Source organism: Osmia lignaria, chromosome 9, assembly GCF_051020975.1.
Source record: "Osmia lignaria lignaria isolate PbOS001 chromosome 9, iyOsmLign1, whole genome shotgun sequence".
In the NCBI taxonomy this organism is placed as follows: Eukaryota; Metazoa; Arthropoda; class Insecta; order Hymenoptera; family Megachilidae; genus Osmia; species Osmia lignaria.
In genome coordinates, this window is record NC_135040.1 from 9455666 (window position 1) to 9483409 (window position 27744).

The 27744-nt window shown below is 46.9% G+C and overlaps 1 protein-coding gene across 4 annotated transcripts in view; it reads right to left on the reverse strand.

Moving 5' to 3' along the window:
- LOC117603362 (Myocardin-related transcription factor) overlaps positions 1 to 27744 on the reverse strand; it is a 168775-nt gene that overhangs the window by 52895 nt on the left and 88136 nt on the right. For all 4 annotated transcript variants that reach the window (XM_076690165.1, XM_076690163.1, XM_076690164.1 and 1 more), the window contains exons 2-4: positions 13200 to 13300; positions 12889 to 13106; positions 11698 to 11891 (exon numbers count right to left, since the gene is read on the reverse strand). In XM_076690165.1, the coding sequence (XP_076546280.1) occupies positions 11698 to 11891; positions 12889 to 13106; positions 13200 to 13300 (513 nt within the window). The remainder of the gene's footprint in view (positions 1 to 11697; positions 11892 to 12888; positions 13107 to 13199; positions 13301 to 27744) is intronic.

Here is a 27744-nt window from a genome sequence, read left to right on the forward strand (position 1 = left end):
AGGTACAAGCCTGATGTTTCGTTCGCCATCGAATCGGAGAAATTTCGAATTAATCCAGGCACATGGACGATTAAGCGGTTTGAGAATGTTTTCGCGTCGACGAAAAGGGTGTTAACGACGTTCCCTTGAAAATCGTTCGAAAAAGCAAATGAATAAACGTTCGAACCCTTTTCTGACGCTTAAGGGAAATTAAATGGGTCAACGATGCACGCATGCGAGCATGAAGTTATAATTACGTATACGATGGCGATCAAGCACGGGGATAGGAAGATGGCAATCTGTTAGGAAAGGAAGGCGAACACCGTTCAAAGAAGAAGGGACTAGCCGCATTATTCATTCGGACAATTTGTCGGTTACGTCGCGTCCAACGATGAGATACAACGCGCCGTGTTATCGCTTATATCGGCGATTACGGCTGCCTTTTCCGGGTGGAATGGGATTCACCACCTCGGGAATAAATACCTTCTCGCTCAAATTGCTTCCTGCATCGTTCTTCTCCGATGCATCCTCAGCCTCGCGTTACAACTTCTCCGTAGGGATATAAAACGTTTATTATACTGTTGATTTTTGCATAAATTTTTTTTTTATAAATATCGAATGATTATTAAAGTCACCCTTATCCTTCTTCGAAATCTCTTATTACACGATCGAACCGGTAACAATGACCAGAGGACAAATAAAAGCGCGCGTGGAAGGTAGGAAGGCGACACAAGCTGGAAGGATACGTGTCTCGATGTCGCTTTTGAAGGAGTTCATTCGCGTCGGTCGTTTGTCAGCGGCGGTTCACCTATTTAAACGTCAGGATCGGCGACAAGTGTCGACAGAATGGCTTCACCTAAGTCAACCTTGATACATTTCGCCCACGCGGCATTGGAGAGCGGCTTTTCCATCTTCCGCGTCTCGTACACCTACGTGGTTCACCTTTTCAAGGCCGTCACGGAGCCCCATCATTATATAGCAGGCTAACACGCGTGGACACACGGCTCGCACGGTGACGAACCCGTAAACGTTTCTTCTGGGTAAACAACTATCCTCCTCCGCTCGTTCTCGTTTCTTCACAAGGCGAAAACAAGCCGCGAAACGGATCCGAACGAACGAACAAACGGTACTTACGTCGATCTTCGTTCACGTTACGTCCAAACTCGAATTCCCATCGCGACAACTTTCCGTTTTTTGACATATACTCCTACGCGACAACGTTTTCCTTATACTTTGTTCGATGGAGAATTCGAACGACAAGAACAAACTGAATTTTGCTTGCTCACATACAGAAACTAGGTATAATTGTGAATGTTGAAAGAAAACAGTTATAGAAAGTTCTCCATTCAAAAATATCAGGCGTTTTATTGTCGATGACGTTATGCGCTCAGACCGTGTCGAGGAGTAAGCATACCTGAAAGGGTAGATTTTTGTATTTTCATAGGTATAAGTATTAGCGATCTTTTAATCTTTTACTCGGTTCGATACAAGAATCGGTTTAGGAAGGACAATAGGTCCTGGTTTTCCATTTTTCAAATAAAGTTATTTTTCATTATAGATTATCTTAGTAACCTGCTTTCCACATATCCTCAACAGTGAAAAATATCATTACACTTTTTATAGAAACGGTACAAATGTACCTCAAATAATGTCAAAGAAGTCCCTGTTGAAAAAAAGAAAGAAAAGAAGAAGAATAAAGGTGAACAAGCGCTTTCTCGTCGCCAACGAATTTCACCGACTGGCGACAGATAAAGTCTGCGAGGAACGCATGGCGTCATAAACAAGCGATTATCTTAATTAACCGAGAATTGTTTTAGCCCACGCAATCCGCTGCAGGCAGGCAAGCTAGCGGCCCACGTGCGAAGGTCTCCCGAGCGGTCGAGCTACGTCCGAGGCAGTGAATCGGCAACCGGGAAATTTTCAACGTTCATTTTTCTCGCCACTTTCGTACGAACAACGCTGATCTCGAGCCGCGGTGTCACGCGGCTATTAGCGGCTACGGAATTGTAATTGCGCCGACGAGAGTGAAAGGTGGAACGACGGGGTTTTGTTGTGGCAATGATTCGAAAAGCCGTCCGAACTGTGTGCGCGTCGAGAAATCGCGTCAAATCGAGGATCATTGTCGCTTTATAACAGTCCGAAAATTATCCAAATAACCAATTGCCTACATTTTCGACGTTGCAACACGCGATCGTGCGATTAAATACGAGCTACATCAGCCAAGTCGGAAGTTGTGCATCTCCTTGGACCCCCGGTGAAGCGTTTCTCTGGTTTCGTTGTGAAAACCGGCCATCTTCGAGCGATTTTAATGAAAAAAGAAAGAAAGAAGAGCCGGTAACGGGCGCGAAACGATAATTTCCCGGCGACGTTTCGGGCACGTACGAGCGCGATCATAATCGTCCGCATAATTAACGCGACTTTCGAGCGCGGTGGCCGTACAGAGATACAGGGAGGATGCTCTCGGTCCGCTTGTGCAACCCGCTGTTGCCCACCGTGAAATTAAACGACCGCGATTAATGGTAATTCACGAACGGGTTAAGGCTCAGATTAAAGGCTGGTATTACGGGTAAATCGACCTTAACGAATGCGATTCAATATCGAGAGGAGAATGTTTACGCGATCGCTGCAGGTGCAACCGACCGCTCCGAATATCATGCGAATCGATGTTCCATATCGATTTCTTATCCTAAACGAGAGAAACAATGGAATAATCTGAAAGAACAATGGAAGCAGATTTTTAATACCGTATTATTTAAGACCGTAGAATATTAGCGAAGAAAATTGCTCGATTTGCGCGGATGAAAGGCGTGTCAGGCTGTGGGCAACGGCTGATGGTCGAGCGAATTGGGTCACTGGGTCTAATTAGGTAATTAGCAATTTGTATCCCGGCTCAATTAAAGCCCTTCCCTTGTGAAACGATCTACTGCATTCTCGAGGTTAACAGGGAAGTCTGCACGAATCCCCGTTCGCTTTCATTGGCTCGGGGCTCGATCCAATCGTACGATTCGAGAAAGCGATGGCGAACGAACGAGGAAAACGATACTCCAAGAAAATCATCTGTCGCGGATTGAATGCAACGAATTTCATAGCAATTACCGGGGATGGTAATTACTTTTCATACTATATTCGCGTACAGAAAATTCGTGGCGAACGGCCGAGCGTTGTTTGCGTGTACGCGTGTTGCACGCCGGGCAAATTGGGCGTACTTTATGTCACGCGGCGTAATTTACGCGTCGTTCGCCGCCTTTTCGCCGCGAGGTAATGAAATGGTAATAACAACGTTGCGATTCGGGGACGAGCCTCGGGGCCGGCCATCATTACGCCGCTAATGTGGGAAACCGTGGCATTGAACAGGGTAGGGACAACGAAGTGGCTTAAATATATCGATTATTGTAATTCTACCATACAATTAATGATGCAACTCTATTAAATATATACTATAGATTTATATATACAGTGTAGATTTGTTACGATTGTAAGACAAGTTGGATGATACTGATTCCAAATAATATCTTTCAACATTCTTGCCAGCAAACGATGTCAACGAGCAACATTAATAGTGGTAAACATATTACCCGTCGCTGGCCTGTGAAATTGTTCAACGATAACGAAAGAGCGTTAGTAATATTTACGAGCCGTCTTTGATAGCGTGTTTGTAAACGATCAACTGCAAAAACAGCGGGACCATAACGTACATGTTACTTAACATTGTTGAAATTGGCTGAGAATCAGTAGATATAACCTATCTACTTTTCAGCTGTTTCCACCGCGACGCGTGCGGAACGAGTACGAAGAATCGAAACAGAGTGCAACGATGGGGTATCGATGCCTTTTGTTTCCCTCTGGATTCCTGGGAAACAGTGGTTATGATCGAGACACGCGGACTTCCGCGTGACTGGCGTCCAGATAAAGAACATTTTTGCGATTATGGATCGACGAGAAGCTAGACGATACGTTGACAGGTCCTTGGAACACGCGGAATCGGGACCCTTAAAGGAAACGAGCATAAACGGCCAATTATGAAGTTTCTAAGAGAAGCTGGATTCACCAGCTGTTGGCCTTGAACGTTGGACTTCGTAATGATAAGTTAAAATAAAGAGACTCGAGAATGCGAGCGTAGGATTTCCGAGTACTCTGAATCTATTCAAGATTCTGCGAAAGAAACTTTAAGAAAGAAGAATAAACAATGTTGATAATTGCATAGTTATATTCGAAATATAAAATTAGAATTAAAGAAAGAAATATTTGTAATTCGAGAAATAATAGAAACTACACGAATATGAAGGCTGTCGCGTCGATGTACAGAAATAAAAGAGATCCTTGCCAGGAATGACTCCTCATCATTAGAAGGATAGGAGTCTGTTTACGGCACAGGCTGGGAACGACGATATTTCCAGGTAGCCGATCAGGTGTTCGAAGTTACGATAACGTCTAATAACAACAGCGATCTTGGCCACGGTGGAAGGAAGAGAACGAGAGGAAAAGCAGGAAGGAGAAGGTCAGCCCGCGACTCGCGGCGTGACGAGCTCGATCGGGCCAGGTGGCCGACCGATTTGCCGCGACCACAATGACGCGTGGGCCGTGCAATTGTCCTATGTCCGGCCTTTTTACCTTCTCGTCTATCCTCACGATGACGAAACGATCCGTGAGAGACTTCTATGACGATAGACGGACGGCTGAACCGAGAAATTACTTCGCGCTCCATCTACTCTCGCGAAAGCTATGCGCGAGTTACGATTCTGTTCACCCACCGACTTAGATAGTTGACGGTTATTTGTCTGGTATGCAAAACTTGACACCTGCAGATTCGTTTTCTTATCCTTGGAACCTCTATTAACCGGTGTAATAGGGAGACAGCGGGTTAGATTCCGACAACTTGTGCGCCTTGATTTGACGATGGTTTCTGATTTCGACGAGACTAGACTTATTTGACGCGTTTTTGCAAGACAAACAACTTATCTATTTGGAAAAATACTATTAAAAATCATCGTTAAATTCGGCGCCTAAGTTATCGGAATCGTGTCAGACAGCGGATAATCGAGGTCCTACTGTGTTTCTGAAACTGTTCTAAAGGGTAAGAGCAGTAAGATTAGTCGGCAGAGTGTCAGGAATTAGGCGTCTCCGCTCACGAACGGTCGCGGAAGGAAGAGGAGACGGTGTCCCGTTTAATTCGCCGCGCGTGGGCGTCGGCTAAGAAACGATTCTAAGCGTCAGTTAGCACTGGTGAACACTCGGTCATCGGAGTTCTTTGGCTCAGAGATCCCTCTCTTCGATGTCTCCTTTCCCGCCCCGACATGCCACCATCTTACCTCTTCGACAGCCGCTTCGACAGCCGCTTCGACAGCCTTGAATACCAACGATCGTCACTTCCTTCCTCTCGTCAATGTTTTCCGTCGCACTGGCTACTGAATTTCAATTCGCCGGCTCGCTTCGATGCACGAATTCCTGCCGCTTGTTCCCGTGTCGATCAGCCAGCGATGACCGACCAACGGAATGCGAAAATGTCACCGTTCCGTGGGATTGTTTGCCTATTAACGGAGTTCAGTTAAATATCCTTCATCCTAAGGACAATATTTGAGCACCGATTTCTCAGCGACGATACCGAATTAACGGAAGTCCTTTGAACTTTCGCAAACTTTTGTAAATTTGCCATTTTTTTCCTTACGAAATCAATGTAATATTAATAAATGGTGTAAGCGAGAAAATAGTAGGCGATTGTCGGTGGATTGGCACGTGGCTGGTCGTCGGGGCATTATAAAACACCGTGTTACGTGCGTGGGTCGGGCACATAAGCATCGTTAGGTGTGCGTCCCCTCTCTTTTTTTTTCTTTTGCGTTTTTCTTATTTCCTTTTTTTTTCACGTGACGCAGCACGGTACACGAATGCACGCACGGCCACGTCGAATTTTTACGGTGACGAGGCGGCGTGTATATACGCGGTGATTTCAATGCGATACTTTCAGCCGCGGCTTCGATTCGACATATCTCGATCCGGTTCGCCCACGGGGACCCGGGGCACGTCGATGTGTATGAATATGCAACGATAACGCGCGCGATTTATTTATAAGTATGACGCGGAGATCGATCCGTCGTGGTGGCAGGCGTGAAAAATCGACGTATAATATTATCAAAACGCGATGTTACGAAACGTATGGAAAGCGTTCGGCTATCTCTCGAAATTGCACGAGCGAGCACGCGCCGTCGCGTCGCGCGTCGCGTCGCACCGGTGCCACCACCTCTTCAACCTCTATCCACCAGCGAATTCGCATTTAATCGTCGCATTTTTTTCGGAAAAGTAAGATCAAGGACGGGATTTTTTGCTTCTTAATGAACGAGTGAACTCCGAAACGTGTGGTATCATAATTTCTCGATGCGTACACCATTTTATGCAAAGTATAAGAATATCCGGTCGAGTGAAATTACCATCCCGTGTAAGTTTACGATGTCGTAGAATCGGCCGGCTGTGTTATTAATCCTTCGCGATCGGAAGCGCTTCAGCTTGAAAATTAATGAAAATTTTTAACGATGGAAACTTCATAAAATTTATTTAATTCGAATGAATTTCTTCGCTGTAATGGAGAATAATGAGACCGGTCGTGTAATGAGCCCAATATAAACGCCATAAAATTGATCGTGTTTGTATTAACGAATGACTGAACTTCGGAGCACGGTATCGTTTGATGAATCGACATAAAATACGCCACTTTATTCAACGTAGGTATAGAAACATCCGGTGGAATAAAATTATCATCTCGCGGGACTTTACGATAGCGTAGAACCGATAGGTAATAAGTAATTTTATTAACAGGTTGACCGGCACAGTAGAAAGATATACTATATTACCTCAAAAATAAATTTTTTCATCTGATGCAAATCAATGACAGAGATATTAACTGTATCCCTAAGATAGTCACAGTTTCAGTAACACCTTATTTAAAAAAAAAAAAACATTAAGTTCTTACAGGGATATTTATAAAAGTTTGAAATCTGTCATCTCGTGCAACGAGTTTCTCGTAGCGGGTATAACTTTTCCATATAACTGGATCGCTTTTTTTTTTTCATCGAACGCGAATAATAAAAGAGTTCTTCGAAGTGGTTCACCCTGTACAAGATGGAGAGTTGTGGCGTCGTGTGTCCGCCTTCGATTTTTCTTTCTTCCCCTTCCCATCGGATTTTTGCCCACGGTAAGACACAGTATCGTATGAATTGTGGACCAGTCCCTGGCGATTGGTTATCTCGGCTGGCTCGCGAGCTCGCGTCGTAACGTTCTGTCGCGGGCCGAGCCGCGTTCCGAGTTAATTCGAGAGTACACGCGCGCGACACGCGATAAATTAGATAGAACGTAAACGAGATTGTCGGAACTTACTATTCTCGATCCGCGAAATCGATCGCCGATTAATTTATGCCCGACACGTGTGGGATTATGAGCAGCGAAGTTCTCTCTCTCAACCGGGGGGCTTATCTACTTAGCGAGGCCGCAACTTGCTGTTCCTGAGCGAATTTTTTTTTCAATCGGACTCGCGCGCTCACCTCCGCTTTCCTGTCTCCGCTTGTGCAAACGGAAAGATCGACTTCCACGTTGATTTAAAGTGGATCGAGCTTGCTCGAAATGGAAGGCGATAAGTCGAACCGAGATTCGCGGACCGCTAACCTATCGGTCTCATTAAGATTCGTTCCGGTTGTCGGTCGCTCGAAAAAACGTCGCGTTGAAACTCGTAAATCATCGCAGAAATTTCGTCCCGATGAAGGCGAGAAAAACGGAGGCGCCAGCGAAATCGTTCGCCTCCGACAATTATAAAAAAGGGACAAATGGACTTTGAAATTTCACCATGGGAATTTCAACTTGACACATTCGCTACTAATATCGCATGGATTCTCATACGAATGTTGGTAACACAATTATGTTGGTAACATTATTATAACTTTCATTGAAATCGGTGAGTACGGGGCCCGCGGTGTTCGCTTACGGTTCTATAACCACCAAACGACATGGGAGACTTCAACGCATGGGTGAGAACGACGCGATTCTCTCAACGTCTCAAACCGATAAATTGATCAAAATATTCACGCAAAGGACTTCCATCTTAAAACGAATTAACTTCCCGCTGTACTCAGGGCCATTTTGTGAACGTCCTCCGAGAAAATCGCAGCGCTGTCCCGTAGTCGCGCTGACAAGGCCGTATACGCGTTCATCGTCCGCGTTAACGTTCCAGAAAGCCGAAAGTTACGATCCTGATTTTCATTTAATTAATCTCACCGTAAGCACCCGCACGCCCTCGAACGCGGAGGCAGACCGTAACGCAACGAGCGTAGAAAAACGGTGTTTCTCGTATCGGCCGTGTCGGTCCCGGTAATTGGACGGCGATGGATTTTTCAAAGCGGATCCCGACTACGGAACCCGGCCATATAATTAAGTCCGGTAAAGGCATACCTGGAGAGCGCGGCGCGGGTCGGCAACGAGCGACTTTTAGCGCTTAGATGAAAAAGCGCGAATGCACGGAACGTGCCCCGATCCCTTTCCGCCCGAAGCCGCCCGCGTCCAAAGGTCGCGCAAACGAGATCGGCCAGAGAATGGAAGAAGCGTGCTCGAGACGAGCTGCCACGGGGACCGTTTTATGACGCTTTTTGTCCTCGCGGATCGGGACGAGGGATTGCGCGCGATTACGACACCTCCTTGATATTTACACTCAAGTGATCCTCGTCGTAGAAGATAATTGCAATTAAAGTTTATCCCTTGAACGACGAGGACGATGGGTGATTTTTTACCGGTAACAAAATTTCAGACCTCTTTCTGAAACAATTAAAAGTAACAGTCGAAAGTTGCATCGAGCAAAGGAGGTGGACGGTGAGCGTCGTTAGGAAACCTCCAAGTATCTCGGCGTTTTAATCACAGCCTGGCCAATTAGCCGGCCATTACGAAATTCGTTACGAAGCGTCGTCGCGGTGAAAATGTTGTGCCCGTTGATTTTTCCCCGACAACGGGGAACCCAATCGAGGCCGGACAAAAACAGGCCGGCGAGCGTTGTAATGGAAAACGAGCTGGACGCGTGGGACGTTTCATTAATGAAGATGTCTCATTAAGCGTTCGACCGCGAGGCGAGCCGAGGTTATCGGCTTCGAACCGCTTGGAAAGCAGGCCTTCGTCCCGTACACGCTGCATAATTCTGACATAATTTTCCATTACGAAACGGCCTTGCTCGTCCCGCTAATGGGTGTACACGTATTTTCGGGAGAGTCGTTGGTCCCGCTGGTACTCGCGTCCGATAATTATCCTCATAACGACACATTCTCTGCTCGTGATTAAGCAACGATACGGGCGCGCGAGTGTGTGTAACGCGGTGCATTACCGTGTTCGTATCCAGCCGAACGTTTAAGGGAATTTTAGAATACCGGGACTCGCGTCAGCCTCGATTCCGCGTGCAACACGCGTCGAGGAATCCGGGCGCCGGGGCTTCAAGCTTCGGCTCCAGCTCGCGAAACCTCGACGAAATCCTGTTTTTTAAAGGGACCCGCCGCCGGAACGTGTTCTCCACCGTGTGGAATGTCGGAATTATTGCGGTGCGCACGGCCACAGTGTCTGGTAAATGTGATAAAATGTCTGGACGAACCTTGCGCTCCTGTCGGGGGAATTTGAACGATATCAAAATTTTAATCGAAATTAACAAGAGACATTCTAAATTTTTGTCAAAACGAAAATATCGAAAATTCGTTTAAGATCCTTTACGTACTTATACGCGATCCCTCCTCGTTTCCCTGAGTGGAAAGCTTTGAAATCGAGTAGACGGACCCGTAGGATAGCAGGACGTTACGAGACGAGGTCCGAAGGCATGAATGCCCGAGTAAATTTTATCGAAGGATTCCGTGTGCCCACACGGTGCCTCTATCGAGTCTCGATCGACCTTAAATTACTCGCGGTTCCCCAGTCCCGGTCGAAGTCGTCTCGGAACTTTTTGAGTCACACCCGGCCTGCCGTCCAGGCGCACAGGATAATGGCGTTTTGCAGAGAGGCGAGATAACTTTTAGACGAGGATAAAAGAGCGAAAGAGAGAGGAAGGAGGGAGATGGACGCGGACAGGGAGGAGAAGGATACTCGGTAGAGTCTCAAATCGGCCCGCACCCTTCTGCCAAGCAGAATTTACGATTGTCCACGCGAAAGCGTAGGTAATCGTCGATGATATCACCGTTATAAATAGGCACGCCTCCTGTCTCTCGTATATTTATACTTCGCACACACAGCCGTGCACCTACCTGTCCGCACGAATATTCGCGAGCACGCTGTTCTCTCTCTCTTCCACGGACGTGGCATTACTCTCCGCAGTGCGCGAGATTCAGCAATAAACACTACTTGTACGAACGCACACACGTGCAGCTGTTTCAACGAAGGAGACGTATACGATTTGAATAAAAAAAGAAATTCACGAGAAAAGTGTCTAATCGATAGTGGTGTGGGGGTAGCTGAAATTACGAGTACGATAATAGCGACGAACGTTAACCAGTGTCTAGGAAATACTGTCGCGGTAAAAAGAAAAAAAGAGTCTGTATCGAAGGAGCTCGGTACCGATACAAGAAAGTTATATCGACCACCAGCACGAGCTGGACGTAACATCGTTCTGACATCGGTTCGAGCAACACCGTGAAACAACAATACACAGAGTGGCCAGCAATAACTCATCACGCTGGCTAGCGGCGCTCTCGAGAGCGACCAGGATGCACGCAACCGTTTCTCCGCCTTCTTCCAGGTGAACGAGAATCGCTGCCGACCGTGCCACAAAATGTTACCTGCCTGAAAATTGATTTCACTTCGGCCAAAAACGCCGCGTGGTTACTTTTTATCGGTTCGCATACGTTATACCCCGCAGCACGCGAACGACCCGACCGTCGTCGTATAAATACGTCGAGAGGCGTAGGGGACGCGAACAACCCCCGTGGAGCGTTTGTTCCAGTCCTTTCTGGTTCGTCGATGAATTTCGACCAGCGCCGGAAACGCGATTCTATGGCAAATTGCAATTGTAAGAGTACAATATGAAATTTAATATCTTCTTTTCGCTGTTTAAAAGACTGCTAGCTAATTTGTTGTTTCTTCAGACGCGTGTAACAGATATGATAACTGCAACGTGGTGGTGCACGCAAGCAACAGTTGCTCGGTTACTGCAGGCAGGAACGTCTCGCATAATAACCGAGGGCCACGGATCGGAAGCGAACGTCGTCGCAGGTTGAACCGTTAGCCGTTTTCATCGTTTATTCCGGACGTCGAGAGCGATACTTCCTCCTCCGCGCGCGATGGAAGCCAATGTCGAGATCGATCGATGCTTATCGGGGGCGTGGACGTGCCCGCGCTTGCGATGCAACGCAACGGACTTTGACTTAATTTCCTCTAAATATACGTCTATAATTACCATCCATCAACTATTTTTATAAAACAAAATGAAAACTTGGTTCGAACGATCAAATTCTCGGTATTCAAACGAAATACGGTTACAAAAGTAATCGCAAGGAGACGACGAAAAACAGCAACGATTTTTGGTAGACGACGATTCTACTAATTCGAAAATGAAGGTACTGGAGAAATACGAAATCGATTCCCGGTGTGGCAAGAAGCAGAAGCGACCAGCAGCGCGCAGCTTGGTCGGCCGTTGTCTCGTTTAAGGGTCATAAAGCGCGACGACAAGGGCGCACCGGTGGTGGCAAAAAGGGAGCAATAAAATGTAAATGTACTCACATTCCTTGTTGCGATCCATGGCGTGTTGAAGGGGCGAGTCGTCGACCTCCGCCTTCGGCGGCGACTGATTACCCTCGGCCATCTCCGCGTCTGATCCTGGAACACCCGCCGTGGTCTTCCTTCCTGCCACGTCCGCCGCTTTGTCCAGCTGCGGCGACGGCTTGCTGCCTCCTTTCTTACCGTTTCCAGCGTCCCTGCGGGTCCCAGCGTCGACCGAAACGAGCAAAACGTATCGTGTTTTGTGAATTAATCTTTCATACATAAGTTCGATTCGAGCCGAGGAGCCGGGAATCGGGAACCGGCAACGTGTCCTCCGCACGAATCGCGCGGTATTCTCGGCGAGCGAGGAGAAACGAGAAGAAGAGGGAAGACAGGAGCCGGCAAAACGAGTGTCAATCGGTCCCCGTCTCCATCCTTCGGTCCTGTTTTTGTCGATGATGAAGGAATGACGGATCAATCGACACTCGGATCGAACTCGATGGACGTTTTCATCAAAAAGCGGCGAAAACCAACCCCGCTCCTCTTCCTCCTCGCGCGGACTGACAGCGACTGACCTGTTCCATCGTCTCGCTCAACAAGAAACATTCGGACGATATTATTGTTTCGGTTCCACGGATAAAACGATGCCGAACCCCTCGAATGATTCTTCTTTTATAATACAATTCCTCTGTCTACACACCCATTTGTAGATATATATTACCTATATCTTTTCTTTTAACTCTTCTTCGGATTTTTAACTTTACTTCGATAAAATTGACGTGAATATAATTCGAGGTATTAGAAATGATCGAGTAAAATGCCAAATAGAAGATAAGGGATGAGCCGAGCGTGGAAAGTTCAGATAAAATTACAGGTGATCGAGTAAACGTTCGAAGAGGCGAAAGTTTCTAGAGGAGAGAGATCTGTCTTGTTAAAATCATTGCGGATAGGTAGTTAGCAAAGCGTTTAAATATTAAATTGCCGCTTCTTGTAACCGTGGAAAATCTAAATTTTCATTCGAACGACGCGTTTATCGCGACCACCGTCAATTTCGCGGAGCCACGATCGTTTAATGGAAATAATCTACTCGAGCTGTAAAATGTTATCAAAGCTGATATTGCGTGTACGTTTTGCAACAACTAACAGGTCAGTCACCGAACGATCAAACGGATCTTCGTCGATCGATTACTTAATTTATCATCGGATAATCACCTCTCGTCTTTGGAGTCGCGTCTGCTTTCCTTCCTGTCCCTCTCCTTGTCCTTGATACTGTCCACCTTCTTCGCTTTGGATTTCGATTTGGAATCACCTTTGACGACCTTCTGCTCAAGGAGAACGCTGTTGTCGCCGGCCACGATGCCCTCGTTGTTTAACTGAGCACCGGAAGTACTCGACGAAGATGAGGTCGAGGCACGGCTGTTAGTATAGTCCTGCACGAGGAACGTACCTCGTTATCCGTGATACGTTCAAGGACTGATTATAACTCGACCCTCCGATCTCAAAGGAAATCGCAAGCAGCTTACCTTAAACCACTCCGGGTATATCGCGCTGATGGTGTCCAGAAGATCCTGATCCAGTTGAATCCTCCAGAACGGGGAGCCGCTGTCCAACCTGTGGCCAGACTCTGCAACAAACGACACACCGATTATGAAGTACGAGAAACAAGTAGAAAAAAAAAGAAACGAAAGCACGCATCGATCAGGAAAACTCCTTACAATTTCTTCCCACGAGTTCGATCAACCTTCTTCGTATCAAACAGCGCGGCGGACGGTACAAAACGTCCGCCTTCGCGAAGCACGTAAAGAAGAATGAACGACATAAATATACGATATTGGTCCCGAATCGATGCCGGTTATATATCTTGTGGTATCGCGACGCGGCAATAAAACGAAGTTACAGTAAGGTTGAACCCTCGAGAGAAAGAGTAGTACGGGTAGCAAGGTTTTTCTGATAATTCTAGCATCGTCGCGGATCGGCGACCTCATCGATCAACGGACAGGATTCGACACGATTAAATATAGGATTTAGAGTGTGCAAGCGTACGACCCACCGCGCGAAGGTTGACCGGTTGGGCCCTAAGGAGTCATTCCCACCGCATAAGGGCTAATGGTACCCCGACGACCAATAGTCCGAAGGCGTATCAAAACCTCGTGGAATGCCGGCGGTGGCGTTTCTTTCGTGGATTCCGCGGGATTCCCTGCCTAATTTAAACGTTCGTCCCTGCCGGTCGTCGCGTCGCGTCCCGTCGCATCGCGTCGGTTGGAAGGGATCACCTCTGGACACGCAGCAGACGAAGGACATAGGAGGGGACAGAGGGTGGAACACCTCGTTACGACGACATTCTACGGTCGAGACGCGTGCCCTGCCTTCGTGATCGAGCCACGAATCGGCCAGACGGAGAAGGAGATCGGAAAAAGGAGGAAGACCGCTCCCGAGGGACTTTCGGACTCCTTACCGACAGAAAACACCGGCTACCGACCGGTCCATGTTCATGACTCTCGAGTGGCCGTGGAAAAACTCCGTTTTCTGGACTCTGGGGCTTCGTTAAGAGGACTAACAGCGACAACAGCAAGGCAATCGTGACGGGCCTGCTACGCTAAACGACCACGTAGATCGGGGAACGCTTTTATCGGTTATTGAGACGTCCAGATATCGATGGATCGATGATCGATTTACCGGTGAATCGTTGGAAATTGATTTTATAACTCTCTGGTAAATAAAGGCTGCGTATTTGTTCGCAAGCTGAGGTTACTTTTTACCCACTTCGAGAGCAATTCAATATACCGTTATTCTTTTTCTTCGATCACTCTATAAACCCATAAAGTTTCATCGAAATCAGTAAGAAGGCTCATTTTTGGCCAGCAGAGGAGTTGCTTCAGCCAGATTTCACCTTAACCCAATAAGTGATCAGTGAGCCGATTGGTACCGGGAATAAATGCTCAATCAGTATGCAGACGCCTGACAATCCGCCGTAAATCACCTCGTGAATCATTCGTCGACATAAATCTAGTCTCTCGGTCTGATCCCAGCCGGTCCGACACATTAGTTAAACGATGCGCATGCAGTCGTTTACGGGACACGGGTCGCGATCCACCCATGCCTCGGAATCTCTTGGTTCAAGTATAAAAACCGTTCGCCACGCCAACAGCCTAATAGCACCGATTCGAGCCGAGTCCGATCGGAAACGATACATCACAACCGATCTGTGATGCCTCGATCGGATAATAAGCTGCTTTCAGTTTAACGACACCTTTCACGACTGCTTTTCAGGGTTCCACCCGAATTCGACAAAAATTCCTAACCCGAGTCCGATCCGAATTTTTGAATTCCTGCTCGTTCTTAAATTGTACAACGAGACTTTTGAAGACCTCAGCTCGGTAGTCGAAGCGTTAAATATGGCGGTGTTCGGGTATTAATGCGAACCACTGTAAGTACATCGCACCACGAATGCACTCCCAAGATATTATCGACTGGTTCGGCTGGCAAGGATCTTCCAAAGTCTTGCCAATATAATTACGATAATATGGAGATACAAGGATTGGATGTTCTCCGTCGAATACTAATTACCTCCTGTATTCATAAATCATCCGAATAAGCTGTCGCTGCTGGTTTCACGCAGAGAGGACGATCGACTAGTTTCTTAAGGAGAGAGAGAAAAAAAAAGAAAAGTTGCAGGATCTTGGTAGCTTCTTCATGGCGAGCTAGCTTCCAGCGTGTCGCAAGAACGGCCTACGGTCCACGGAAACAATAACAAACCTTTGGTGACTGGTTTAGCTGATCGAATGGTGGACTCGGTGGCTGAACATATTCCGTGGAAGATGCCGAATGCGAAATGCATTCCTCGAAAGCAGCCACGGCATTGGCTACCCGTCGAAATTCGGGCAAATAAATCTCGCGCTTCTCTTCTCTTCCTTTTCTCTCAATCGCAACTTTCCGCTCTCTGCCTTCTCAACTGCTGCTTCTTCTTCTTCTTCTTCTTCTTCTTTCTCGCTTCGTGATCCTTCGATCTTCGATCCACTTGCACACTGACACGCCCGTCCGGGGAACATGCTCGCGGGTATACGTACACGTGTACACGTCCACGCGAGTTTGAGTGCGTCTTATACCGGGTGACTTGTTTCAGACTAGATCCCTGTTAAATACTTTCAGAACGAAGGTAGACACGTTGATAGTTCTTTGTAAATTCTTAGAAAATAAAGTGCTTTTATTAATATCGACATCGTTGATCATTTATCCCCGCTGCGTAACTCAAAGTTTCTCTTTGCCGAAGATAATATCAGCATAAAGAAACGAGAAAGAAGGAACGACTTTTCCTCGAAGGAGGTTTCCCCGGTGCAACGGTCTGCGAACGAGCGCATCGATATCAGGAAGAGTCCTCGGCAAGGCGGTTCTCCGAAAGGGACGAGATGGTCGAGGAAAAAAGGAGAGAAGAAAAGGGGAAGCGAAATCCCGATGCGAACCGTCGTCGTTCTTGTCGGCCAGCCAGACGGCAGCAAAGGGGAACACCCTGTACATGCCAACGACATTCCCGAAGTGCAGCGTGCAGTTTTTCGCGGCTACCAGTGCAGGCCCTGACGAGAGAGTGACTCACGAAGAGTCGAATGCAAGGGCGTACACGCACGTGCTCTTCTCTACACATACGGGAACGTTTACGACTTCGGCTTTTACTTGTGCACGTGTACGTTCCGCTTTGTACACAGGATACTTAGCGTGAATCGATCAGTATTGCTTTACGATATCGATTAATTCCTTTTGAGATTTGATTAGATTCCGTTCTGCTTCGAGGGAACAGGTAACCAGCAGGTTCAAAGGCACCTACCCCCCTCGAAGCTTTCGTTATTTTTCTCTCTTTCAAACCGGGAATAATTCTGAAGCTTTGTATTAAATTAAGAATTTCAGCTGCTAATTTGAGAGCGATTAGAATATTGAAATTCCGTAATGCACATCGAGAGATCCAATTACAAACCCCACAACGATAGATTGCATCTGCGTTTTAAACCGAGCTACTTAATGCTCCTCAACCGATCATTAATTAAATCGATCACTTTTATTGCCACCGATCATCGATGAATAAAATATTCCATCGAAATCGATGCGACAGAGGTGTTTCCAGCCGTTCGATGTAGTCGATCGGCGTGATTCAAGGAGAAAATGCTCGCAATTTCCAGAATTAATCGTGGCAATTTCCAAAAATTGCCTCCAGGGGGAACCGGATCTTGTCGAAGATACGTGTCCCGGGATCATCTTCGATCCTCTCCCATGACTTATTACCCGAGCGACGCTTTGCTCCGGGACTCGATCGGTTCGATTGCTCCTTTTTCCACTCTCGTCGAGAGATTATTTAGCACTCCATTTGTCGGCGGCATTGCTGGATTATAGAGGATCGAGATCGACCCAGTTGGGAACCAACGTGCTCTTCCTTCGCCTTCTTCTCTCGTTTCTTCCCTCTCGGTGAAACGCGATGCATCTGTACACGTGCATCGATTACACGCATTATTTTCACGCTTATTCGCATAGTCGAGACAGTTTCGTTGTTTGCACTGCCACGATTTAATGCTTTATCTAATTATAACGCGCTTTTGTGCCGACTAAAAGCAACCTCCTCCGCCAACTCGCTGACTGTTCCTTAGCAGATTTATCATAGTTCATACATACAATACAACATTGTATCTTATGTAGCGATGCAGTCCAGTTACTACTTGGCAATGTTTCGAAAAATTTCATAGGATAGAACTGCTCTTCCTCTGTACAAGGTTCGAATGTTTACGTCCGAAAAACTGGCGTAGGTGTAATGCATAGAAATGCCATTTGATTTCTCGTCCACCATTTTGTTTTGTTTAAAGAAACGGTGGAAAGAAACTATGTAGTATAAAGATGGTCTCGGTGATATCTATATATAAGACGGACGCACAATTAGAACTGCCTACAAAACAAAACTGTCTGGAATATTCGCAGGCGTCCCCAAATCCTAAATTAGCCGATGTGCTATAAAAGAGCTAGGAAAAAGGAATCGGCTATTTCCCAATATCTGTAGAATGTGGAGTTTTCCATGACATGTAATAATGCTTACTTGAACATGTTTATAATACGAAAGGTAACCGTGAAGGAAAATGAGGATCGAATCCTTAGGAAAGTTCAATATACCGTGAATCATCGTGGATTACGTACCCGGAAGTGAACTTGTTAGTCGCATGCTTTGCTCTCCATTTGGGCGGCACACGGTTACGCCCACGATGCAACTCGCTCAATAAAAAGTTCCTTCATTAACGCCGCTGACTTTTGGACAAAGGATCGAACACAGCCAGCGGTGCGGTTCGTTCGCGTACAAGCAGAAAAGGGGATCCTCGTGCGTGGACATTGTTTGTACGTAAGTTACAGGAACGAAGAGCACAAAGCGCCGGTTCCAGCTGACCTACGACCTCGCCTCTAATGAGCGGCAAAGCATGGCTATTGTGAGCCTCTACCTCCTTCTTCTCGTTGTTGCCCTTTCTTCTGTTTCCTTCCCGTACAGTCACCAGCCTCACCCTCTGCGTTCACCATCCACCAGTCTAGCACGATTATTTCGAAGGTACTCGCCGCAGAGCATGCTTTGAATCACGACTTCGATCGACTCGATAGAGCAAACGAAATTGTTCGCATTATTCGTGGGAAGCTGCGTTTCAACCGCCCGTAATCCGCGAACTTTATGCAAGAAATATCAAACTAACCACCGTTGATTCTCTTTTGATTCACAGTAAAATCACATTAGGGCTTTCTTTCTCTTCTCATTTGCCGTGTCTCAGGAAGCAGAGGATCCTCGAAGCGACTAATCATCCATTAAGCGCGGACCGCGCGGAGGTGGCGCGCTGGTCGTGGAATAACCCAACCACCTAGCTTCCACAGGGTGTCCCTTTGTTCTCGGCCGTCCCACACGGGTCCCATTGAACCCGGTACGATTATAAATTGCCCCGTGAAAGCGTGGCTCTGGCTCTATGCGGCCGGCAGCGTGCACTTTCCAGACACGTAAGGGCCAAGACAACACACATCTACACGAGTAACAGCCGCACAGGGAGACTTATTTACCGGAGGTACCAGCCTCCACTTAACCCGTAACCCCCAGCTTCGTATATCTTGTCGACAATGCGTACCGATGAATTCAATACTTCCCTTCCCTCCTTTCAACCCCCCTCGCTACCCTCAATAAAGTCCGCCCGAAGAAATATTGCACTGGATCAATGCTATTTTTCAACAGCTCCCTAGTTTCTTCACCATCTTTCCACCGTGCGGTGCCTCCGTTCATTCCTCTCCGGGATCATCATCTTATACTGGGTGATCGTGGGTGGGACGCGTTGGGTGTTCGAAGACAGAAGTTAAGTGTTCAGCCCACTTGTCCGCGACAAGGTAAACTTGAAGTTATATTATGAAATATGATATCGAGAACAAATTGTTTTCAGATTAGCTCAGAGATTCACGGCCGAAGTGTTAGATGTGAATGAAGAGATAGCGGCTATTAGGGAAGAAAAGGGTAAACGATGAAGAAACTTACTTCGCCTAAAGGAATCAAGCTCGTACATCATCAACGGTATCTCTGTTGAAGGATCGTTATTAACCAAAATCGTGTAGCAACGATCGATGCTACCGATGCTATGTCAGCTCCCTCCTCATCGTACGATTCTCTATTTTTTTCTTCGAGATCTCGCGGACGATTGACCGTGGGCGGAACATTATGTAGCTGACGAAAGAGAGTCCGCGGCCGATCGATTTGCCTGAATCATCGTCGAACAGTTGATCCTATACCAGTGCGAGCTCGGTTCGTTTTCTTCCAGGTGGATCGCGATCGTTCGTGGGCGGAACGTTGTCGAAAGAATGCGAATCGATCCGTCTCGAGGCTACCGGGTCCGAGCAAAGCGTAACTCGTGTCCTTTGCATCGAGCGCAGATATCCTCTCGATTTTCGCCTCTTCGAGAATGCTGAATTATTACTCGAGGCTCGTTCGATTTTACGAGCCCGCTTCGCGCAGGATAATTGAACCCGACGATTTCTTCCTTTTCGCAAGATTTCACCGGACTGAGAGATTTCAACTCGTTAATCGTCGGTGTGCAACTCGGAGAATCGGCTTGCAAATCGACTGCACAATGTGGTAACGAGTTACTTTACACCGAGTTGCACTCCGAGAATTATAACGGAAACCGGGTAGTCTCGTTTCGAATACGACCAACTTTTCTTTATGCGGGGGCTTTCGTTTCTTTCACCTACTTTTTCCGAATTGGTCCCCGATTGCTATGTTTCGGGTACCCGTGCACCTCTGATATCCTGTCTCGAAGTGGAAGCAAAGTCGCAGATACGCAACGGTGGAACAGCAGCGAGGGGCTTTCGTGCAGCTACGTGGACGTCGCGTCGTAACAGCCGGTGAAAGTCTTGCTCGGCACAGCCAGGATGATTGATGTCGCGGGCGCAGCTCGCTCCGCTCGGACAAACCTCCCTTCACTTCATCGTTCCTTCGAATTCCTTGTTTTATCGGACAAGGGCCCTCGGTATAAATTTCTAACGTTCGATAGCGAGCATTTTTCGTTCGCCGGATCGATTCGTGAGAAATGTCGTTGGGAATGCTGACTGCGCGCGCTGCCTCCGGGATATTAATAATCTCGACTGCCGGAAAAATTGATACTTATCGATACCGTCGCGTGCAACGTTCGCGCAACAACGTACGCCGATGAGGAGTCGCTGACAGACAACGTGGGCGGCATTCAGCTGGCGAAACGCGAAGAAATAATTGAGAAACGTTTCGTTTATTGAAATCTCCCCTACCGCGATGTCATTTATATAGATTCTTCTATATATTTTATATAGTTTCGAAAGACTCGGAAATTGTATAATAATAAATCCTTTCGCCTATTTCATCTAGTATCTCGAAGTACAAGCCGATCTAACTCAACCGGCCATGCTTGCGGCAACATCGAGATTACAATATGCACGTCTTTCGTTCTGTCTAACGCCACCATGTGTTTCAATTTATTTCCCCGGTGTACTTATCGCGAGACCCAGCCCAATGGAACTATCCGTTGGTCAGGTTCGACTTGCCAATAAAACTGGCCTCGCAATGCAACTTGACACGTTACAATACGGCGATACACGGCGAGCCGAGTGTCGATTTTATCCGGGCTCGAATATAAAAGTCAATTACGCGCGAGCATCTACGTTCTCGAATATGGGACAACGCTATATACAGGTCGTGGAGTTAACGAACGAACCAGCGCCCAGCGTGACGTTTTTCATTCGAATGAATATACCAAACATATTTCAAAAGTTTCCTGAAACAGCCAGTTTTCTGAACAAAGAGAATCTCGAACTCGTCGTTACTCCATCGTGTCCAAAGCGCGTATTTATCGCCTCGTAAAAATAAATAATTCCCACGTAGCCAGGATCCAGGCGTACGAAGATGGTCGCGGAGAAAAATACGAGCAGAGTAAAGACGGCTCGTCGACGACCTACGGGTGTATCTTTATGAAAAAAAATGGACACTGCAAGTCGAAAAGCGATAATCGCCAATATCGTGCTGCCTTATCATCCTGCCCGTTTATCCTCCATAAAATCGCGAACGTATAAAGCGGCGGGGGCCGGTGTGCTGTTGCACTTGGCGGCGGTTTATAGTTGGAAATGACATCATCGGCAATCTCTGGCATACACCTAGCGCGTAATCGACGGAACGAAGGCGTATCAGCTGTGTCGTATCTTATTTCCGTCTTGTCCCCTTGCTAGCTCAGCTCGGTACACCTCCGGCAGCAGGAGGGAACAGTCGGAGAAAAGTACGGGACGGAATGGTAGGTAGGGAGAAAAGGGAAGGAAAAGAGGATGAAGAGAGACGGAGAGTGCGGTACGCGTGTGGGTCGCGTGTCGGTAAAGCAAGCTTATGCCTGGCCACGGCTAGCCAACCGTGAGATGACGAACAGCCTTGCCGCGACTCGCTAATAACCCGCTACCGACGCGCATATCCGTGGAAATTTTTTCTAACCGTAGATTCGAAATCTCCATCCATCATCCGCGTTTCAGAAACCGAGAATGTCTGAAGATTTTGAGACGGTGGTCATAGGATGCTTCCCTCTCTAATTGACGAGGTGAGGATCCCAAATCGTGCCAATTAGAGGGGTATTATCGTAATTCGTAAAAAAGGACGAAACGAGCGGAGGAGTTTGATCGAATTCTCGTTTCCAGGGAACCGTATCTACCCGTTCCCTGTGCATTCCTAACTTTCTTCTATCCCCAAGGGAGGCCCGAATAGAGAACGATTTTCTTTCTTTCGCGGCTGGCCGATTCTTTCGAGTATCTAGACGAGCCGTTCGTTTCGCGGAAACACGGCGCTGAAAGAACCGTCACGTTCGATTTTAACGACGAAACAACACCGACTGGATACTCTGGAATTATTAATTAGCCAGTTCTTACGGGGACCGCGAGCAGTCCAGGATCAATCCTCGGGGATATAACATTAGCAATTTCATTCCTCGCGCTTCCAGGATTCGCATCGATATCGATTATTTAACGAACTTTTTCTCCGCCCGTTCGCTTTCATATCGGCCGCGAGTCAGCGAGGTTTTTGCCCCTTTCTATTTCGCTCATCCGTCGAGTTCGCTTTAATTAACCTTCTCGAGGATGTAAGGCTGCTCGCTTGGGATCGCATTCCCTGCTCATCTTCGAAAAGAAATTCTTTATTGAAACGGAACGCCGAGGAAAGAGACCCGGGATGAGACAAAGCGCAGGGGTGCATTTGGATTAGAAAATGCAACGATGCACTCGGACCTTCTTAGGTGAAAAATGATTTCCTTGATCATCGATCTCCATCCTCCGATCATCGAAGATCCGAATCGAGGAAAATTGTTCGTGGTGGCTGACGGGTACACAGCTGTGCCACGCGTGGGCCCACACACGCACCGCTGTATAAGTTATCACGCCTCCTCGCGTGACGTCATACCCGGTTATATCCAAGGTGCTCGAAGAAGAAGGGACGAAAAAAGGTCTCGATGAAGAAGGGAAAAAAGGAGTGACCCGAACCGGTCCACGACGGGTCAACAGCACACATGCCACCCCCGTAGAGACCCATCCTGTGCAACACGACCATCTAACGGGTGGATCTTAACAAATCTGGGACATTCGTCAGCATTAACCATTCTTCCAGTTCCATTTTGATCCTCCATTTGATTCACCTTTCAATTTCTTAATCAGCCTCGAGATCTCGACTGAAACTTTCCGTGAAGGTAACAGTTAGTCGGCTGAATCACGAATGTACAACGTCAGAAAATACTGGAAGCAATAACCGGTAGCGGCCGATGATCCAATTTACATTTTAATTTAAATAATTCCCAACGCGAACGCCGGCTATCTAGATATCAATGATTCCAATTACAAGCTGCTAACCTCTGTCCAGGATACTCGGTGAATCGATAACGACACCGATCTTGATCGAACCTAATTCCCCTCAAAGACGCTCACAAAGAGACCAATAGCATCGTTTCGGCGATAACGCGTCTCATTCCTGTCACGTAACACCTTGTTTATCAACCTGAAATCGTGAGAAACTGGGTCTAAAGGTACCTCCGGTTTACCTATCTCCTACACTGCTTCATGTTTATCTCGAAGTTTGTCTTATCAACGCGTTGAAACATCCTTGTGATTTGGGACGCTATAAAATTGATCGGTGACGAAGTTTATTAGTCACTTTAGTATTACGAAGATTCTGAAATCCGCGAGTTAAGAAAATTCACAACCCCCCTTGGGTTATTTATTCAGCCGAGTTATCTACCGTTTATCTCAAAGTTTATCAACTTTATTTCAAGACAACTTTATCTCCATATGACCCGTTCAATTTAATCCTTATCCCAGAAATAGGATCTCCAGCTTTATCTCGGAACTTCTGTAATCAGCTCCTTTAAACCGCGCAACCTGTTCGATCTGATCCCTGATTTGGAGCGCCATTAGATTGAATTGTGACACAGATTAGCCCGATACCCAGAGATTTATGTGAGAACGAAAGATACTAGGTCTGAAATCCGTTCGATCAGAAATAGAAGAACGCTACTGTAAAAGAAGATTCAGATGGCTGGTTCAGGTTTATCATCGGAAAAGTCGTGAGTACGGGGCTGCTTACCCCGTCGCGGATCATTAAGAAAATCGACGCGGTCGGGTTATTTTTTCCGTGGGCAAGGCCGGGTATACTGATTACTCGAAACTCGATCAGCGCTTTGCTCTGGCGACCGTGCGTGTTTCCGTGTAATTGCCACGTCGGTGCTGGAATGCGCGGAAATCGCGTTCGCGAATATCCCTCTCTCGGGTTGTGTATCGGGCGAGAAGCAAAAAGCGTTTTACAGCACTGATAGCAGGTTATTAGCGAATCGTCGTAGGGCTCTTCATCATCTCGCGCCACGGCGCCGCGGCTTGCCGGTTCCTGTCTTCCTTTCTCTTCCTTTTTCTCTTCGCGTCGTTTCTCGCGGCCGGTAGCCCTGTCCGACCATTTCTCGTACTCCGCTACGCCGCTCAATTATCCCGCGGGAATACAAGATAATAATTGGGAATATTAGCGGCGTTTCGGAAGTTTAATGAAAAGGACGTGGCAACGCGAGCCGCGAGCCGGTAGCAAATTATTCCTGTATACCCGGCTACGCTTCTTTTACTGCTTTCGTCGTTTATCATTGGCAACCGTGCAATCGCAATGGAGAAAATGAACGCGTTCGCCTGGTTCTAACTACCGAATTCCCTGCCTCTACCGATCCACTTCGTTCTAGAGCTGTTCGCATCGAACCATCCTTGATACACCGGCTACTGCCTTCTTCTTCCTCTTCTGTGAAACCATTCCACCGCTGCGTTCTGAGTTATGGGATGCTTTAGTGTTTCTGACAGAATAACGAGTGGAGGTGCGTCGGTTCTGAACGATAGATTATTTTCTAAGGTTAATCACCAGATTGTCATTAATAATTCTCGTGGGAATAACGTAGTGTAACTTTCTCCCTAAATTTTTACACCGGATCGTTTAGAAATTACACGCGTTTACTGCGCGTTAAGGTGTTGGTGAAAAATCCGCGTGAAAATTGTCGAGAACTCAGGAGAGCGGGAAGAAGCTTAGGAGAAGCTTTACCGCCGTCTCTTAATTTACAAGCACGTTGATTACCTCGTAAGTTACACCCACGAGACAGGGGAACGTTTCGCTCGTACTGGGTGGTTTCCCCGGCTAAATCGTCGTACAATTAGCTGCTTATTTTGAAGAGCGCCGGCCCACGGGTACCGTAAGGGGGGAAATAAATCGTTTCCTGACTGAACGTCAGAAATCGAGATCCCTTCCGGCGTAATTGCGGCCGTCTGTTCGTAAAAATGATGCTTAAGTAATTGCTTCTCATATTGCCAGCCTCCTTCGTTTTCGGCGCTTCAGACGTACGGATTTTGATCGATTCGGTAAACGAACCTCATTAGCCCCAAGTTCCTTTTTAAATTCATAATTCATCAGGATGAGGAAGAGAAAAGTTCTATTAGGCTAACGAAAACATAACGGTATCGTATACTCGCGATCAAATTAGGTTTCTTCAGAGAAAATAGGAACATAGAGAAATTCTTGGGCCATTTACGAGAAGGGATAAAAATCTGAGAAGGGGAGGCTTATGGAAACCCAGGGAAGCCTACGAAGGGGAAGACATATCGCCATTTTTCCTTTCGAAGCCTGATTTGATTCCGACTCGTACCCTCCTAGCGAAAATGCGAAGGGATGAGAAATGGGCGAAGGGCGGACAACAAAGAGTAGAAGAAAAAGTCAGGGCTCGTGGTTGAGATTTTCGAACGGACGAAGAAGACGGACGTCTCAATCGACGACGCGGAACGTCCACGGTGGTCGACAATGGCGACCAATGGCGCGTATATATCCATGGTGAGTCGGTGTTCACGCCTGCTAATCACCCAGGGTTCAGGCCTCGTACGAGGCTGATTAATGGATCGAGGCCGCGTCTCTGGTACCGCGGGACAAAGTTACGAGCGAACCTACCGCAGCTCTATATCAATCCTGATTTCTTGAGGCTGCTTTCACAAAGGAGCCCTTCTTCTTTCCCCTCCCTTCAACCAGATTCCTACGGGTACGATACAATGAAAAGGCATGCGTCTTATCCCTGTCCCGATTATGCTCCGGCTCCGACTCAAATTATATTAAAATGTACATGGGCAACGAGATGTTCCGACGCTGGGCTAACTTGTTTCGGTAGCTTTGCGAAATAGCGATCTGAATTGAATACCTGCAGAAAATTCTGTAAACGAACGTTCGGAATGTGGATTGTTAAATCGAACTAAACGAATCAAAGCATCGAAAGTAAAGTGAAGAAGATTCTGAAGAAAGATCGACTTTCTTTATTCCGACTAGATAAATGGATCGCAGACGCAGGAATCGAGCTGACTGTCGGACAAAGTACTCACTTCGTCCAGTGTAACAGCTTCTGGTAAGAACGTAATATCAAGCGGAATAGCAAAGATGCCTGAAGAGCGGGAAAAATATAGCGAAGAATTCGAGAATCACGAGGATCGTTCGCGAAATATCTACAGAATGTACGACAGGGAAGCGCGAGAATCCTCGAGCGATTTCTCACGGTCGAGACATGTTGCGGAGAACGCTCGAGGATCGATTAGCTTAAACGCGAGTTCAATTATGAACACATGCCTGATATATTATAATAAAAATTCTGAATTGACTTCGCTTCGTATCGATTTCCAAGTACCTCCTCTCGCAACAAATTAAATACTCGAGAAAGTTTGTGATCCGAGACACGAAAGCTTTCGTGGCGCACGAAAAGAGACATTTCCCTAGGCCCATTAATAATCGTCGCACCATTACCCGACGCCCACGTTCATCGTCGAAAATCCAACTTTCCGGTCTCGCACGCGTTCGAGCGAACCTCTGTGGCGCACGCAAGCCGCTGCTTCGAAAAAGAAAGAAAGAAAGCGACGTTCGTAAAACGGAGATCGTACTCGTGGAGAAACCAGCACCGAGTGCTCCTTCATTAGCATCGATCGGTGATCTTGGCGTGGGAGAGATTGTTTATCTTGCCGCGATATTTTCTTGAATCTTTACCAATGTTACGGTACAGCCTCTTGATAGTTTCATCCACCACTGATTTCTTATATTTTTTTTTTCATTCAACTTTCTCTAGTGATGGCTTAGAGCCAAAATTGATCAATCTAAACTCTGTCCAACGTATGCGCCGGATCGATAGGTAATGGTGGGGGATGCGCAGATCGGTCGAAAACTGAGGTTGTTCTTTCGTTGAACGGAGTATACCCCTACGTTGATCGAAGAAAATTTCCATGAACTCATCAATTGCGATACTTAAGTAACGATGAATTTTTAGCTTGACTTTTCAACGAGGAGAAAATTCTCAACGTCGTTAAGAAGATTCAGCCGCGAGCATGGATTTATCGTAGTTGGCAGGGAGAAAAAGAGCTTCCATGAATCGTGATATTAAGTCGTCAGGGTACACCTACGCCCCCGTGAGGGAAGGGAGGAAGCTGATACACGTAGGTGAACCACCGAGCACCATGGAAAATGCAAACGCGATAAATCTTCCTTCGCATACGACGCATAATTAGCTCGTTGCGCCCTTCGCTCTTCGCTTTTAACAACCGCCTTCGGAGAAAGGCATCGCCGGTCCATGGAAAAATTACTTCCTTCTTGCGAAAGAAGGGTTATTAAATAGATAAAGAGAAAATTCATCTTGCAAACTGCAGCCAATGAAAATTCATTTACTACAGAAAAGTGATGAATCGGAAGGTGGACTTTCGACCACCGATCCACTGGTGTCGGATTATTTATGAGATGATCCGATAATTAAGGTCGTGAAACGAGGAAAAAACCGTGTCGACGCAATCGCGAATATATAATTTGACGACGAACGAGTCGGGTGTGGTATCTCCCGAAAGAAAAGGGTTAATGTTGATCGGGACAATTCATTCGCGCCTCTTCTTCGCTTAACGGTACCATCGCGATGCTCGCTGCGATTATAGGATCACGTTCTCCTCGCGTGTTAATGCATTGTTGATGAGCGTTGCGAATCATCCGGTTCACTTTGTTTT